The sequence below is a fragment of the Convolutriloba macropyga genome, chromosome 4 (genome assembly GCF_964194025.1).
Source record: "Convolutriloba macropyga chromosome 4, txConMacr16.3, whole genome shotgun sequence".
In the NCBI taxonomy this organism is placed as follows: Eukaryota; Metazoa; Xenacoelomorpha; order Acoela; family Convolutidae; genus Convolutriloba; species Convolutriloba macropyga.
Window position 1 is genome coordinate 28,632,949 of NC_134471.1, and position 18,386 is coordinate 28,651,334.

An 18,386-nucleotide genomic window follows, 5' to 3' on the forward strand; every position below is an offset into this window, starting at 1 on the left:
AAAATCCGATAAGGAGAGACGTTTTCCTTGGAAAGTAATCTTTGAATTCTTGTTCATATTCAGGCTTCAATGCTTTGATTTTTTCTACAATTAGTTCGGCCATTTGTTCTATTGGTTTGCAGTTTTTTTGTCGTGTTTCCATTTGTTTGAATTCTGGTTGAATTTCCAGAAGAGTTTGGATTTGTGCCTCAGATCTTGATGAGAAGTTTGGTTGTTCATCCAAGGGGGGCAGTAGTCTGAAGAGCGTACTTATTCAATCCAGTAGCTGAAAGCTAAACGTATTGCCGGTACTGTGTCACAAGCAGTGATTACTGAGCGAAGATGAACATTTGGTCCTCTAAGCTTTTTTCCACATCCCAGTGTGATGATACACACTCTGTACCCAGGATGCTCAATTTTTGTCAATGAACTGCTACCATTACCAGCGTTTTCGATGGGTGTATAATCGTCTTTGGGTTAACCAACGATTAATCCACAACCGAAGCCGAGATTGCATGCTTTTTCAGTAAACGGATAATCTACTCTATCCATTTGGCAGCGTTGCAATGCAAGTAACTCGTCGTCGTGGCAAATTAAGGTAGCCATGCAGGACTGATGAGTTTGTTCTGTAGAAACGGCGTTGGTTTATATTGCGTACTTTTGGGATCCGATACAATTTAAGTCTTCATCGATAAACGCTGGTTCTTTCCCATCGTCTGACACGGCAATGTATTTGGCTTCAAGTCAACAAACTAAAGCTTTAGCCGCATCCTCGTCCGGCATTGGGATCGGATTGGCAAGCATTACGTTCATAACTGAAATTATTCATAATTTGAAGGCCATTTGAATGGCATTAATAAGTATAAGACCTGCCACGGTCGCTTCGACTAGTTTGTTCTCATAATAGGAGAGAACTTCATGGACTGGTGCGGCTAGAGATAATCGATCCTGTTGTCAATTTTATTGCAAAAGAACAGTCGTAAAAATTTCATTTAACTGCTCCCATGGAACTAGTGACATAGGTAACAGCTGATTCATGATAGGCGTCAATGCTTTCAGTATATTCTTTCAAAACCTGGGCCCATTTGTACGTTTTGATGTTAGCAAGTATTGCATGAAAAGTATTGCTAAGTACCAGACTATGTGACTGATTTGTTCTCTTACGTATAAGTGTTGGATGCAATTTTTCATATGATGTACGTCTTGTCGCAGCGCCCTGAATTGTCCTTCAGCAAGTTCCCAGTTCCTATTTTTTGTTTTAAGAATTTTGTTGTGGTCTTTTTCGATGGCTTTCGTTCCACCTGATACAACATAAAATTTTCATTGTTTTGAATTGTTATTTGATCCACATTATCAGTTAGGGATTGAGGATAAGCCATTGCTTGTCTGAGGTTATTCTGGTTTTTATCCGATCTTTTGTCGCAATCTCCAAACACTGATTTGATGAAGCATAGCAATCTATCGCCTGTTCAAATTCCAATTCCAAGCAGTATAGCGGCTGCTGCAGCGGCAGCTACCCCGCGGGGTTGTCTTTGCAGTGTTGTAGAAGCTTGACAGTTTGCTCATGGTAATTTGTACAATTCCATTTTGATGTTTATGATATGTTGGGCCTGTTCATTTTCAGTCATTGTTGGTTGCGCTATCCTGTGGAGGCTGCTGTCGATTCCTTCATATAGTGAAGTTGAATGGGCATTCATATTTCTCTGAAGTCCACATTTTGTCAATCTCCTTTTGTCAGGTTGACCAGTTTGTCTTCATCTGTTTTATTGTATATTGGATAGGGGACCAGGATTTCAGTTTTGATAAATTTTTCAGTAAGTAGAATTTTCTGATGAAAGCTGAAGAAAACTCCACCTTTTGTTGCCAACGATGGCCGTTTCGTTTTAGTCAATGGTAAAAGTTGTAGTGCAAAAAATACGATGGGGAGCATTTTGGTAAATGGGTTTGTTTGTGAAAATGATATCGAGTTTTTGGGCGACTGATGTTAAGGTAGAAAGTTGTTGAACATGATTTGGGATGTCTTTTTTTTAAATTATCATACGGTTTTCCTTTATTGGAGTGTTTTCATTGTTTAGTATACGATTGTTTTATGTATGTTTAATAGAGAAATGGTGCGTAATTCCTCTTGGCTGTCATCTTCGAAGCCAAACGTTTGATGAATGTTGCTTTTGATCTCCCAAAGGTGAAGTGTTAGCGAAACAATTCTTCGTCTGTTTTGAAGCACTGGGCTAATGTCCACTAGTTTTCTGTTGGATACTCCTTGAGGAAGTGGAGAAGATGTTCTTCGAGTTTGGCAGTAACACTATTGCTCTCGTTATTTTCGATTTGTGAAATTTTGTCCCCTATGAAGAAGTGTTCATTGTTCTCTTCAGAGCTCGGCACTTGGACATTATTGCATGAGGTTGTTTTGTTTTGGTTAATGTCGTTGATTAAAATGGTCTGATAGAAGGTTTTGCCTCAATTGTGGGGGCGTGCAGACGGGGTTATCAGCGTCATCAATCAAGTCTCCTAAATTTTCAGATGAATCAAACGTAAAGTCAGTGAGGCTCTGATTTCCCGACTGCGAGCTTGTTGATTGTGAGTCTGAAATTCTCTCATCGTGATCAGTTTCTGTTGCATCAAATGTCAAATTTGGGTCTGGGAAGTATTCGTTGGGAAGTAAGTGATTACATTTACCTCTTCTTGGTTTTCCTTTTCTGAGGGTTTTGTAATTATATAGCGAATTTATCGGGCCAATGCCAGATGATGGTTTGTGCGAAGATTGTTTTGTCGGTTTGAGCCGAGACGGGTATCGGATGGTGAGAAATTGGAGTACAAGACGTAATCCCCTGTATCAATTGATTCTGGTGTTTCTTGCGTATTTGCGCTTAGAACTGAAGTTTCCACAAAGGACGTATCTTGGTCAAAAGTTGCTTCATGTGTCAAATCATTAAATTGTGTTGGCGGGTCTTCAGAAAAAATACGCTATTCAAAAGTTTAAGTTAAACGAAACTGACCGGACATCTCGTTTTGTTTGTCAGCGTTAATGTGGTGCCTGATTTCATTGTCGGAGAGCTGTGTTTCCCTCTCTTCTTCTGGTATGGAGGGATCTACTTCAAAGTTCCTGGGGTCTACGTGTTAGAGACCTTCTACTCAGTATTGTAGTTTCACAGGTTGAAGTCTCATTCGATGAATAAATTCCGTGTAAGTTGTGTTAGCCTTGCGTACAAGGTAGATTGAACACTTTTTTACTCTGTATAGTGGAATCTACCTGCTTTGCTGTTTGTTCATCATTGCTTCTTGTGTTGTGCTTTTTGCGTCAACGATTAAGCAGTTTGATTTAGGTTTTAGTCATGTAACGTTTGCTTTTTTGTCTTAGTACTTTTTCTATTTCAGATAAGACGAGATGAGTTTGTCTTATACGCTGGAGAAAAGCTCCGTAGTTTTTCTTGTAACATGTGTTTATCTTGTAACCTTTAAATGCTGTCGTATTTAGGATGAGAGTCTCTTAGTTTTGTGTTTTGAAGTCTCAGGTCCAAAGAATCTATCAACGTTCTGCCGCGAAAGATGTCAGACGGCGTGCAAACAAAAGCTGGTGAGAATCTGTTTTGTATTAAAACTACAATGTCAACGTATCTGTGCCATTCCGACGAAGTTTGGTTTCCGCTGACTCACAAAATTTTTCAGCGGTGCGAAGTTTCTTTCAAGTCAGCCAATGGTTTGCGCATGTTTCAGTATGCGATGTTTACGCGCAACCTGAAATAGGTTTGCTAAATTTGCTAGTTCACTCAATTTTTCGGATAGAAACGCAGTTCGCAAATCACATGTGACCATGAAAGACTGTAAGAGTGTCTCAGAAAAATTGAAACAAGGGCTCGTTCTATGATGTCTGCGTCGTCTTTTATAAGATGGATAGCTAAAAGGTACTTTGAGAAGTCATCAGTACCTGATACAGTGTACGTGTATGGTGAGGTGTTTTTACAAACAAATCTATAAGTAAGAGGACAGTTGTAGAGTTTTGTAGCAACGAATGTGGTTGTAACGGAAGTTTCAGTGTCGAAGTTGGTGCTTGTTTTCTTTGCAAGCAATTGAGACAGTTTTTGATATATTCTGTTAGGCGTTCAGTGATGTTCAGGAAGTGAACTTGTTTTCAGAACTCTGCTTTTGTCAGTGAGACTATATTGTGTCACTCCAAACACAATTGTTTATTGAATTGATTTTCTGTGTAGTAGTAGAAGTTCCGGTTAAGGACGCCTTCTATTATTGCTAGTCTTGGGAACTAATTGAGAAACTTTTTTAGGTCACTGGATAGATACTATCCTGTAGTTTTGGAACTTCTATCAAACCAGCGCAGTACCCGTTTGATATCTTCGCCTTGTTGTTGTTCGGTATGCAGGTCTAAAAGTCCGTGCCCGTGAGAGATTAATTCATCCAATGGGTTTTGTTAATTCATAATGTTCACTTTTTGCGTTGCATGTGCAAGAATTTGCACTTGAACTTCAGATTGAACATTCTTAGAATCTTCCAGGTTCGGTTGTTTACTTTCAAGTGAAGACCTTTTCATAATTTTTGGGGTCCCATCATGTTCTGAGCTGCTCAGATAACTGACTGAGTTGTCAAGTGTAACTGCTGTTGTGTTGATTTGGATTTCGTGCATCAGTACGCATGAAGTGATACAGAGCTCGAGCTTCTCTTTCGGGCTTATGTGTGTTCTCGGCATATAATCCGCTGCTAAATTAGCTTTTCCGGGTAAATGTCACTCTATGATGTCGAAGTTGAGTACGTGATCGAGAGCATTCCAAAGTGTTGGCGGAATGAGTTTTGTTTGAAAGAACTTTTCACTGATCTGTTGTCTTATGTAGTCATTTTTAATGAAATGGCTTATTTTTCTGAGATCTACTAAAATTCTCAGCTTGCCCTTTGGCTTACGTTTAGCAAAAATTGGAGGAGAAAAACGGCTGAACGGGAGCGTTGATATGACTCTGCAGTATTGGAGAAGCGCTAGTTCAACTAACAAATCGTCTTTGAGATGGATTGAAATTCTTTGAGTTTTAGAGTATGCAGGTCTGTTTGTGTCTGGTGTTAATTTGACTGAGAATTTGTGAGTTTATCTAATGTTAAGGCGGTGACTTGTGAAGATGTCATTGAATTTTACTAGAAGCTGTTCTGTTCATCCTTTATCTTTGTCAGAGAGAAGGCTGTAGCTCCATTTAAATGAATTCAGCTTTCCTATCTTCGTCTTTCGAGAGTGACTGAACTGCTTCAAGATTTTTGAATATGACGAGTTCTTCATTTACGTGTTTTTCAACTGCACTCATCTGGGATTTGTCGGGATTAACTTCTGGGTGGGAAACCAGAACGCATTCTCGGGTTTTATTGTTATTTAATATATTTCGCCTTTTGCTGTTTTCTCTATAATCTTTTTATTTGTTTTATTGTTTTTTTGAGTCACCTGATTGGAAAAGTTTTGGCTCAAGGGGTATCAGGAAACGTGCTTGCTCTGGTGTGATGATTTCTCTATTTTTCTCTATTTTTCTACTAGAGAACATTGTCTAATTTGAAGTGGAACTTCTGTTGTTTTTATTGTAAGTAGTGTGGTAGTGCAAGTAGTGCCATTAGTTTGTTTCGCTTTAAGTTTGCTAAGCTTGGTTGCTAGACAAGAGCCCAATTTTTCGACAGTAGGCTCTACTAGTTCAATTTCTATTTTTGCATCACAGTCCTCTAATGGGATCAGTTCCAGAAACTTTTGATCTCCTGGTGAGAGCGTATAAGTTATTTTGGTTTGTAGCAGGACCTTTTCCCCGTTGTTGAGACGTTTTTGTTTGTTGTTGCATTTTATGTGCACAAGGTTGAGCTGAAAAGTGAAATCCGGAATTTGAAGAAGATTCTTGTGGGCATCAATAATTATATCATTTTTGTCAAAAAATGGAAAGCCAAGAAGGATGGCGGAAAGTGTTTCAAACACCATGAACTGTTCCTCAAATTGCAAGTGGCCAATTTTGCATGTCAGTTGGACTGTAAATAAAATGGTTGATTGGTGAAAAAAAGCCATAGAAATGTTTGTTTTGGAGATTTGTTTTTTTTCTGGTTTTTGGTAGAATTTTCTGCTTAGTTTATCAATTTGTTTTTTATATGGAGCTGCTGATTGCTCCAGTGTCCACTATTGCTTTCATTATTAACATTTTGAACTGCAGATGTATTATAAATACATTTCGCTGTTTTTTGTGCTATCGGAAATATATTTTGAAAAAAAACAGGTAAATTAGTTTTTTGATTGCTGATCGGATGGCATATTTCCATCGCGGTATTCTGGCTGACGTTCTAGACAATCGCTGGCAGTAAAGTCATTTTTAGCAAAGTTTCTGCAAAATGTTCTCATTGTGGTAGGACATCTCTCGTTACGTCCATTTCTTCAATCCTTTCGTTGGAAATTTGAACTTCTCGAATAATTTCTGGAGCTCTCTGAAAGATTTTGCGGTCACGTCTTCTGCTGTTGTTGTTGTTACTGTATCCTAGGCCTCTTCGGATTCCAATATTTATGCTTGTTTGTCTGTTGTAATTGTAGTCTCTGTAGTTATTTCTTCTTCGTTTACGAACGTGCTGATTACTCTCCATGCGCTGATGCTCTGGCTGTGCTATTTTCATTGTTGCTATTCCTACACCCATTATTCTTTCTATGGCTTGGGCCATTGCAGGGTTCCTGATTCATTTAATGTGTTTAATGACGTGGTATATTGTGCTTCGGGGTTTATCTGATCAATTCGGACTCGTCTTTTGATGATAGCGCACAATTCGTTTACTGTGATATTGTCGTTCTCTTTCAACAACACTTTTTTTGTACTTTAAGGGCGTGACTTTCTTGAATTGTTCTTTTATTCGTCTCGTTCTTTCGTCGGTGTGGTATATGTGAGCTGCATGATCATCCACAATTGCCAGATTGGCGAAGCGTTACAGATATATGAGGAGGTGATCTGGATGCTCTTTCACCGGATCAAACTTTCTTGATTGCAGGTCGAGCTCAAAGTTTGTTTTTCGGTCCTCTCCAGATTATTGGTTGCGTAAGTGTTCATGAGAGTTGTCTAGGTTGTTTCTTGTGTTTTTGGCGAGTCAAAGTGAATTGTTGAGAGCATCACGGGCCAAGTGTAGGTGAAGATATTCTGCACGTTGGTGGTTTGCTTCAGGAATTCTATGTACAGCAATGCTTGCTCTCAGTTGTCCTTCAAATTCAGGCCTGTTTTCGTTTGGTAGTCCAGAAAATCTTTTCAGAAGTACGTGAGGCAGACTTGAATCTGTCATTTTGTTTAATCTGCTTGTTAATGAATTGTTTTTACGAAACGAGCTCTTTTTACGCTTCTCCAGTTTAGCTATGTCACAGAGTTTGCAGTTTAGGCTGTTTGCTTGGTCTTTTTTGTTCTTCTCTGCAAGTTTTTGACTGACCTTTCTATCGATTGTTTCGTCGTTGGAGAATACAGACGGATTCTAGGTCGATAGCCTTCCAACAGTGTCATAAAAGTATTGTAATAGCTTGCGTGGTATTTTTTTCTTTGCTAGCAAAAAATAGGTTGGTTGCTCATATTTTTTGAATGGGTAAAGTTGGTATGTGCTTTAATTCTGTAATTTTGAATGAACTTGTGAAGTTCTGAGTTTTCTGTAATACGGATTTTTTTGATGCCAGTTTGATTTTTTTGTGAGATAAAATAAAGGTTAATTCCAGTGTTTGTTTTTCTGATGATTCAAAGATTGTGAATTTTTCAGTTAATGGCTAGTTCTATGAGTTGCATTGAGCTGTGTTTCCCTCTTCTCTTCTGGTATGGAGGGATCTACTTCAAAGTTTCTGGGGTCTACACGTTCGAGACCTTCTACTCAGTATTGTAGTTTCACAGGTTGAAGTCTCATTCGATGAATAAATTCCGTGTAAGTTGTGTTAGCCTTGCGTACAAGGTAGATTGAACACTTTTTTTACTCTGTATAACGGAATCTACCTGCTTTGCTGTTTGTTCATCATTGCTTCTTGTGTTGTGCTTTTTGCGTCAACGATTAAGCAGTTTGATTTAGGTTTTAGTCAAGTAACGTTTGCTTTTTTGTCTTAGTACTTTTTCTATTTCAGATAAGACGAGATGAGTTTGTCTTATACGCTGGAGAAAAGCTCCGTAGTTTTTCTTGTAACATGTGTTTATCTTGTAACCTTTAAATGCTGTCGTATTTAGGATGAGAGTCTCTTAGTTTTGTGTTTTGAAGTCTCAGGTCCAAAGAATCTATCAACGTTCTGCCGCGAAAGATGTCAGACGGCGTGCAAACAAAAGCTGCTGAGAATCTGTTTTGTATTAAAACTACAATGTCAACGTATCTGTGCCATTCTGACGAAGTTTGGTTTCCGCTGACTCACAAAATTTTTCAGCGGTGCGAAGTTTCTTTCAAGTCAGCCAATGGTTTGCGCATGTTTCAGTATGCGATGTTTACGCGCAACCTGAAATAGGTTTGCTAAATTTGCTAGTTCACTCAATTTTTCGGATAGAAACGCAGTTTGCAAATCACATGTGACCATGAAAGACTGTAAGAGTGTCTCAAAAAAATTAAAACAAGGGCTCGTGCTATGATGTCAGCGTCGTCTTTTTTAAGATGGATAGCGAAAAAGTACTTTGAGAAGTCATCAGCACCTGATATAATGTACGTGTATGGTGAGGTGTTTTTACAAACAAATCTATAAGTAAGAGGACAGTTGTAGAGTTTTGTAGCAACGAATGTGGTTGTAATGGAAGTTTCAGTGTCGACGTTGGTGCTTGTTTTCTTTTGCAAGCATTTGAGACAGTTTTTGATATGTTCTGTTAGGCGTTCAGTGATGTTCGGGAAGTAAACTTGTTTTCAGAACTCTGCTTTTGTCAGTGAGACTATATTGTGTCACTCCAAACACAATTGTTTATTGAATTGATTTTCTATGTAGTAGTAGAAGTTCCGGTTAAGGACGCCTTCTATTATTGCTAGTCTTGGGAACTAATTGAGAAACTTTTTTAGGTCACTGGATAGATACTGTCCTGTAGTTTTTGAACTTCTATCAAACCAGAGCAGTACCCGTTTGATATTTTCGCCTTGTTGTTGTTCGGTATGCAGGTCTAAAAGTCCGTGCCCGTGAGAGATTACTTCATCCAATGGGTTTTGTTAATGCATAATGTTTACTTTTTGCGTTGCATGTGCAAGAATTTGCACTTGAACGTCAGCTTGAACATTCTTAGAATCTTCCCGGTTCGGTTGTTTACTTTCAAGTGAAGATATTTTCATAATTTTTGGGGTCTCATCTTGTTCTGAGCTGCTCAGATAGCTGACTGAGTTGTCAAGTGTAACTGCTGTTGTGTTTATTTGGATTTCGTGCATCAGTACGCATGAAGTGATACAGAGCTCGAGCTTCTCTTTCGGGCTTATGTGTGTTCTCGGCATATAATCTGCTGCTAAATTAGCTTTTCCGGGTAAATGTCACTCTATGATGTCGAAGTTGAGTACGTGATCGAGAGCATTCCAAAGTGTTGGCGGAATGAGTTTTGTTTGAAAGAACTTTTTCACTGATCTGTTGTCTTTTGTAGTCATTTTTAATGAAATGGCTTATTTTTCTGAGATCTACTAAAAGTCTCAGCTTGCCCTTTGGCTTGCGTTTAGCAAAAATTGGAGGAGGAGAAAAACTGCTGAACGGGAGCGTTGAAATGACTCTGCAGTATTGGAGAAGTGCTGGTTCAACTAACAAATCGTCTTTGAGATGGATTGAAATTCTTTGAGTTTTAGAGTAAACAGGTCTGTTTGTGTCTGGTGTTAATTTGACTGAGAATTTGTGAGTTTATCTAATGTTAAGGCGGTGACTTGTGAAGATGTCATTGAATTTTACTAGAAGCTGTTCTGTTCTTCCTTTATCTTTGTCAGAGAGAACGCTGTAGCTCCATTTAAATTAATTCAGTTTTCCTATCTTTCTTGTCTTTCGAGACTGACTGAACTGCTCCAAGATTTTTGAATACGACGTGTTCTTCATTTACGTAATTTTCAATTGCACTCATCTGGGATTTGTCGGGATTAACTTCTGGGGTGGGAAACCAGAACCCATTCTCGGGTTTTATTGTTATTTAATATATTTCGCCTTTTGCTGTTTTCTCTATAATCTTTTTATTTGTTTTATTGTTTTTTTGAGTCACCTGATTGAAAAAGTTTTGGCTCAAGTGGTATCAGAAAACGTGCTTGCTCTGGTGTGATGATTTCTCTATTTTTCTCTATTTTTCTACTAGAGAACATTGTCTAATTTGAAGTGGAACTTCTCTTGTATTAATTGTAAGTAGTGTGGTAGTGCAAGTAGTGCCATTAGATTGTTTCGCTTTAAATTTTCTAAGCTTGGTTGCTAGACAAGAGCCCAATTTTTCAAGTTCGACAGTAGGCTCTACTAGTTCAATTTCTATTTTTGCATCACAGTCCTCTAATGGGATCAGTTCCAGAAACTTTTGATCTCCTGGTGAGAGCGTATAAGTTATTTTGGTTTGTAGCAGGACCTTTTCCCCGTTGTTGAGGCGGTTTTGTTTATTGTTGTGCACAAGGTTTGCTGAAAAGTGAAATCTGGAATTTGAAGAAGATTCTTGTGGGCATCAATAATTATCTCATTTTTGTCAAAAAATGGAAAGCCAAGAAGGATGGCGGAAAGTGTTTCAAACACCATGAACTGTTCCTCAAATTGCAAGTGGCCAATTTTGCATGTCAGTTGGACTGTAAATAAAATGGTTGATTGGTGAAAAAAAGCCATAGAAATGTTTGTTTTGGAGATTTGTTTTTTTCTGGTTTTTGGTAGAATTTTCTGCTTAGTTTATCAATTTGTTTTTTATATGGAGCTGCTGATTGCTCCAGTGTCCACTATTGCTTTCATTATTAACATTTTGAACTGCAGATGTATTATAAATACATTTCGCTGTTTTTTGTGCTATCGGAAATATATTTTGAAAAAAAAACAGGTAAATTAGTTTTTTGATTGCTGATCGGATGGCATATTTCCATCGCGGTATTCTGGCTGACGTTCTAGACAATCGCTGGCAGTAAAGTCATTTTTAGCAAATTTTCTGCAAAATGTTCTCATTGTGGTAGGACATCTCTCGTTACGTCCATTTCTTCAATCCTTTCGTTGGAAATTTGAACTTCTCGAATAATTTCTGGAGCTCTCTGAAAGATTTTGCGGTCACGTCTTCTGCTGTTGTTGTTGTTACTGTATCCTAGGCCTCTTCGGATTCCAATATTTATGCTTGTTTGTCTGTTGTAATTGTAGTCTCTGTAGTTATTTCTTCTTCGTTTACGAACGTGCTGATTACTCTCCATGCGCTGATGCTCTGGCTGTGCTATTTTCATTGTTGCTATTCCTACACCCATTATTCTTTCTATGGCTTGGGCCATTGCAGGGTTCCTGATTCATTTAATGTGTTTAATGACGTGGTATATTGTGCTTCGGGGTTTATCTGATCAATTCGGACTCGTCTTTTGATGATAGCGCACAATTCGTTTACTGTGATATTGTCGTTCTCTTTCAACAACACTTTTTTTGTACTTTAAGGGCGTGACTTTCTTGAATTGTTCTTTTATTCGTCTCGTTCTTTCGTCGGTGTGGTATATGTGAGCTGCATGATCATCCACAATTGCCAGATTGGCGAAGCGTTACAGATATATGAGGAGGTGATCTGGATGCTCTTTCACCGGATCAAACTTTCTTGATTGCAGGTCGAGCTCAAAGTTTGTTTTTCGGTCCTCTCCAGATTATTGGTTGCGTAAGTGTTCATGAGAGTTGTCTAGGTTGTTTCTTGTGTTTTTAGCGAGTCAAAGTGAATTTTTGAGTGCATCACGGGCCAAATGTAGGTGAAGATATTCTGCACGTTGGTGGTTTGCTTCAGGAATTCTATGTACAGCAATGCTTGCTCTCAGTTGTCCTTCAAATTCAGGCCTGTTTTCGTTTGGTAGTCCAGAAAATCTTTTCAGAAGTACGTGAGGCAGACTTGAATCTGTCATTTTGTTTAATCTGCTTGTTAATGAATTGTTTTTACGAAACGAGCTCTTTTTACGCTTCTCCAGTTTAGCTATGTCACAGAGTTTGCAGTTTAGGTTGTTTGCTTGGTCTTTTTTGTTCTTCTCTGCAAGTTTTTGACTGACCTTTCTATCGATTGTTTCGTCGTTGGAAAATACAAACGGATTCTAGGTCGATAGCCTCTCAACAGTGTCATAGAAGTATTGTAATAGCTTGCGTGGTATTTTTTTCTTTGCTAGCAAAAAATAGGTTGGTTGCTCATATATTTTTGAATGGGCAAAGTTGGTATGTGCTTTAACTCTGTAATTTTGAATGAACATGTGAAGTTCTGAGTTTTCTGTAATACGGATTCTTTTGATGCCAGTTTGATTGTCTTGTGAGATAAAATAAAGGTTAATTCCAGTGTTTGTTTTTCTGATGATTCAAAGATTGTGAGTTTTTCCGTTATTGGCTAGTTCTATGAGTTGCAAATTTTTCTCCTTTTCAATAGAAGTAAGCGTTCAACATCTCTGTCGCCATATGATAACTCTCTTTTTTGCTTATTCTTTTTTATAACGCTTATTCTTTTTTAATTTATTTGAGTATTCAAGCAAGCAACTGAACTGGAATGAGCAGAATCTATTTTGTGAATTTCAAAATATTGAAAGCGTGCCGTATAAATTTACAAAAGTGTTTTTCACTCAACTGAAATTTAGCACCGTCATAATGAGTAATTAAAGAGTTAAAATTTTGACTGACGAAAAACCTGCCTCAGTTATGTTTCTTCTTTTTTGAACGAAATATATTGGAGCTGTAGTTAGAATTAAATGCCAACTTTGAACTATTGGGAAATTGGGAATACGTTGGGAAAATCTGCGGAAAAGTTAGCTCAGGCCGACACACTTTTCGTTATCAAAAAACTGAATGGCTGCATTTGATGCTTTAAGGTCTGAAATTAAAATCATTTAGGTCTTCGGAAGATGTAAAAAATTACCTGGCTTCTGTGATGGGAGTGAACTATGAAAATGGGATGTTTGCACTTTCTGCATCCTACGCATCACTTCTCGAATCTATTGAAGGAAAACAATCACAAATTATTACTCAGGTTAGAACAAGCTAAAACTTTCATATTTCTAATACTAGCTATCGAACTGCTGTACAATGTTGTGCTGCTAGGAACGACAGACAACATTGGATGAGAAAATAACCATAATTACCAAATTACAAGATCAGACCGGTCATGAGGATTATCCTGCAACATTGAAAACCAATTGTGTGGGTTGCAATTTAAAGAGGTGTCGAAAAGACCATTTGATCTGTTCATGATTTGAACTGAATCGAAATTTTGCGATTAACTAAGATTCTATAAAGAGATGTCTAACTAAGGAGTTAATTAACACGCTTTGGATAAGTTTGCTGTGACATCATATCTTTTGACTCAGGTTGAAATAGGCTGCAGATTTTTTTTCAAAATGATTGCAATGGTCGAATTGAGGCGAGCGAAAACGGTTTTCTTACAACATTTCAAATTTAGATGTCAACAAGGAGGCTCGGTAATGTGCGATCACACATAAGGTTCCGAACCCGCTCATCCACAATTTTGGCATAATTCTCTACCAAATGAGGAACAGATAGAAAAACCCAAAAACTCAATTAATTTTCAAAAAAGATTTGTGTATGAATGAAAAGATAGCCTCCAAAGCAAATAACTCTCTGGAGTAAATAAAATGATGCATTAGATTGATGAGATATGCCAATATTAAGAAAGTGGAACAAGACGAACAGCAAAATTAAACAACAACAACAACAACAACAAACATTAATCACATCAAAAATTTTATGTCCGTTTTAAAAACAAAACTTAATATCAAAGTCAAAATAGTGTCAGGTGAAACTGAAACGAAACAAAATAACTTGCAAAAAATGTGGGACCAGTCAATAATAAGGCTCGGTAACAATTAGAAAATAAAAACCAAAAGCTGTTAAAACAGTTGAAAACAAGTTGAAAAATTCAATCATTTTTTTTTAAAAAACAATAGTTTCAAAGTAATGAAATCAATTGGAAATCAAGTAAAAGGTCCCATAGGTTTAAAAGTTCCAATGCTTCTACATACGGGAATCAAGGATTGTCGGTATTCAATTCTTAATGCGGTTACAAAATAACAACAAATAGAGAACAAACAAAAAATCAGTTAATACTTGACAGAAAACGCTTTCGAAGCCGTAAAGCCATACTTTGGCCCTCAAAACATGTTTGATTGCAGCCTCGGTGAACACCGATCAATTATTGTACGACCTTTAATTAATGAAACTAAGTAACAAGTAGACAAAAAGAAAAAGGCAAAATTAGGTAATACTAGTTTTTTTTCAAAAAAAAGATCCAAAGAGATCAAAGCCATTAATTAAAAAATGAATTAATTAAATAGGTTCGTTTTTTCTACAAAGGAAAATCCGTGAGACCTGCAATTATCTAGAATATGTCTTACGTCAACAAAAAGAACGTCAAAAATGACTTAGATCAAAAATTAATTTACTTTTTTTTTGGAAAACCCGTTTCGAAGCCAGTAAATTAATAACGAATTTTTAAAAAACCTTAGATTTTGTGACACCAATCCCTTTTGACACCTTCCTTTGACAACAAAAATGTCATATTTGGCCTGTAATTAACGAGACTAGTTAACAAACAGAAAAAAAATGAACAAAATTGTGAAGTTAAAACGTGTTTTTTTTGGAAAACAATTCTTTTCAGAGTCATGAAAGCCATTAGTTATCTACTATTATCCAAATATCTGCTCATCTTTTTTTTCATGAATACCAATGAAGCCGTGTTATTGTACAGGAAAATAACCATTACCGTGTTATTGTACGACTAAAAGACAAAGTAAAAAGATAAAAAAAATTCTTCGAAATTCTTCTAGAAAAATCAGTGTCGAAGCCGTTAAAACCATAATCTACATCTTCAAAGATCAGACTATTATTAATTTTGCTTTATTTTGAACGCCAATAATTTGATTTATGAACTATCAATAGCGTGATAATGTGACAAATTTAGAAAATGTGAAAAAATGGGCAAACACCTAAAAATAAAATAAAATTTTATATCTAGTAGCATCAATGCAAGAAAACCATAACTTAAAGCGTAAAACCGCAATATTGATTGAATTTGATTTCCGTAGAAAGACGAAACATTCTTTCATTGCTGACACTAATCTACAAGTTGACCAAATTAATTGAAACATGGAGGCAAAGTTCAAAAAGCCATTATTTATTTAAAAACCAAAATTTTTTAAAAGTCAAAACGACCAATAGCTGTCAAGTAATAAACTAGAAATAATAATAATTTGGAGCTAATTAGGAAGTCAATAGGACCTATTAATAATGATCTTTGATTTGAAATTTTCTTTTATTTAAATAATATAAAAAAGATCGATTTTTTTTCTATAAAAAGACCGACTGATTACAATCCGAAATATCTTTGGATTGTAACAGTCCACGATTGGTCCAAAACTAGCCTTGCTAATGCTGTTTGTCAATTAGTAACACTTAATTTTTCGAATGTTATAGATAAAGATATTATGTTAGTTACAAAATCAAAAATAAATGCCGCGTTTTTGATAAGGAACGAGTAAAGTTAGCAAAAAACGGCAAAGTTTTTTTTACGGAGCACTCCCAACCGAAGTTGAAGGAGAAATGGCCCCCATATGAGTCTAAAAACAACGTATAGGTGGTGTTTGGGTGTGTACTTCCTGCAAATTTAATCAAAGTGGACCGAAGAAACTTATTTCGTGCTGTTTTTGATGAAGAACTCTGATTTTTGAAAAATTTAGCCAGAATTTTTGACAAAAACAATAGAAAGAGCTTAGAATATTTTTTTTGTCTTTAGCAATAAAATCAATAAACATTTTTTTTAAAAAAATAACAAAATTTAGCAAAATTGGCGAAATTGTAGTCGAAAATTGGCGAAAATTCCGGAAACTGTGAATAAAATCAACGGAATTCACTCTATTTTCTCAAAAGTTTAAACCTCGATAACTCCCTGTAAAAAACGAAACTCAAAAAAAATCTTTTTAATTCCATATTCTACGCTGGACAAGCTTTCAAATGATACCAGTCTCAACTCTCTACGGTGAATATATCGATCGGCCAAAATTGACTGAGCAAAAAAAACCCATTTGAGTATATAGTTCCTCCCCCCTCAAGAGAGTCGGAACAATTAAGCAGCGCTTTCTCCATGTCTAAACGGAGCATCGACATAATTGCGCGTAATTAGGGAAAAATCTAAACAATGGCTTAAATTTTTTTGACTGCGATCATTCTAATTATTACCTAATTTACCTGGCAGGTTTGAGTTACCAATTTATTAATTAATTTTATTTTTTTCTCCACAAAATGTATATTTTATGATGAATCATTTATTAAAGGATGCTTATTTAGTTATTGTGTAAGAATCGTGCTTGATTTTCCATTTTAGGTCAGCGCTTCGTTCTCAAGCACCGAAGCTATGCTCCTCCCGACCCACGAACTTCAGCTGGGTAGTCACGCAACTAGATTTTTGGAAACACTGAATCCAGACTATGACTCAGACCGTGAAGCCTATCAAGAATTCATCGACACCTTTGGAACCCATTTCTTTTCCTCCGCAAAGTTCGGACCCTTCGTCAGAAATCAGTTCTCGGTCAATCGGGAATTCGCCCAGCAAAAGAGCTTCGATTACATACAGGCCGAAAGTGTGAAATGGTTTTCAAAGTGGTTTTCAAAATCAGCCCTCGGAAAAGAGGATGATTCATTTGGTGAACTGAACGAGAACTTCACTTCCGAAACTGTTCAAACTGTTGAGATTTTTGGAGGAAACAGCGAGTTGTTTTCCTCAAACTCTTGGAAAGACTGGATCAAAAGCGCAATTGGCGTGCCTTGGATATTCAGCGGCAAATTAGTTCCAATCTATGAACTAATTGAATACCAAAATCTTAAGGCCTCAATGAAGCAAGCTGTTTCCGATCACATTCTGAAAGCATTTGCCACTGATCTGGAACTGAGAACCAAAAATGGAATCCACAAATACTCGGACGGAGGTGGAAACGTTGACAGTCTCAAAAGCATCCAAAAAGAATTAGCAATGATAAAAGAGGACCACGTAGCTGACGAGAAATTCTCAGAGCATTTAGACAAAGCGCTGAAGTACAATTTGGACAAACCTAATTGGTGGCCTGGAACCCAAATTTGCTTCCGGTACCACAATGACGTTCCCGGAGGTTTTTGCAGTGGTCAAAACCCAACATGTGCGCCTGTGAATGAGTTTACCAGTTTGTATCAGGACTGGTCCCGGAAGAAGGGAGGTTGCCATATGTCTTGGGGTCTGTTCAACGTCGCCAAGACCGAACAGTGGTTTTCGAACTCTGTTAAGCTTTGTTTAAAGTTTGAAGCTACTGGTGATTCACAGCAATGCGGCAACGGGACTTTGGCTATGCGTAAGGAGATCTGTGTAGACTTCAACGAGTATTCGCCTGCGTACCATGACCAGACTGATTTTAGAACAGGGGGCTGCAAACTGGCATGGAAGGTGGACATTTCAAACCCAGAACTGGCCCCAACTTGGTTTCTGAACAGCCGACTCTGCTATCGGTACAGAACTTATAATAGGCATGCAGCTTTCAACGAGCCAGGAATGCAAGCTGTGTGTGGATTTATGAATGAATACACCGATTTTTTCATGGACGACAGCTATTACAATCATTTCTACAACTATGTTGAGAATTTCATCCAGTGGGGAATATTTGACACACCCGTTTGAATTACCCGACAGCGTAATTTCATTTAAGTTGTAGAGTGGCTCTCATTTGCCACATTAAGTAACCCTTGCATTTGGAATATTATATAGAACTATCAATCAGTTAATTTGCAGTTTTGTCATTAAATAAAATTGTAATCTTGAACTCAGCAATCTTCTCAATTTTTACACCTATTTTGAATCTTGGCAAGCAAATAGAACTAATGTGACTAAGTAATCTTTCCTATCCTATTTTTCAAAATAAAATCTGATGACTGTGGATTAGTTGTGAAGAACTCGGTGAATATTACGTATTGAACATATACTTAAAAAAATCACTGCAAATGCAAAACAAAAGTTATTAAAAAAATCTTATTTCAAGAGATCTATTGCATTATGAATTAAATTATTAGAATACAGGTTTATTAAAGTACTGCCTTCAACACCTAAAAAACTTTTTTTGCGGTATCTTTTTGACATATTCCAAAGGGACGCAACTGCAGCAGCATACGGTAAAGTAGCTTATAGTGAATTTAATTTTTTAAAATGTAAATGCAACTGAATTGAGCATATGGGTATTCTCTCCTCCCCCTCACAACAATCTCACTAATTGAGCAATTGTTCATTGTTGTATTTTTAAATAAAGTCTTTACA

At 37.0% G+C, this 18,386-nt stretch overlaps 1 protein-coding gene across 1 annotated transcript in view; it reads left to right on the forward strand.

Annotated features, from left to right (window-relative positions):
* Positions 1-17,921, forward strand: part of LOC142338366 (perivitellin-2 67 kDa subunit-like) — a 29,784-nt gene extending 11,863 nt beyond the window's left edge. Inside the window, exons 4-5 of the mRNA XM_075388078.1 lie at positions 12,935-13,070; positions 16,437-17,921. Of these exons, the coding sequence (XP_075244193.1) occupies positions 12,935-13,070; positions 16,437-17,756 (1,456 nt within the window). The 3' untranslated portion in view covers positions 17,757-17,921. The remainder of the gene's footprint in view (positions 1-12,934; positions 13,071-16,436) is intronic.
* Positions 17,922-18,386: the final 465 nt, after the last annotated feature.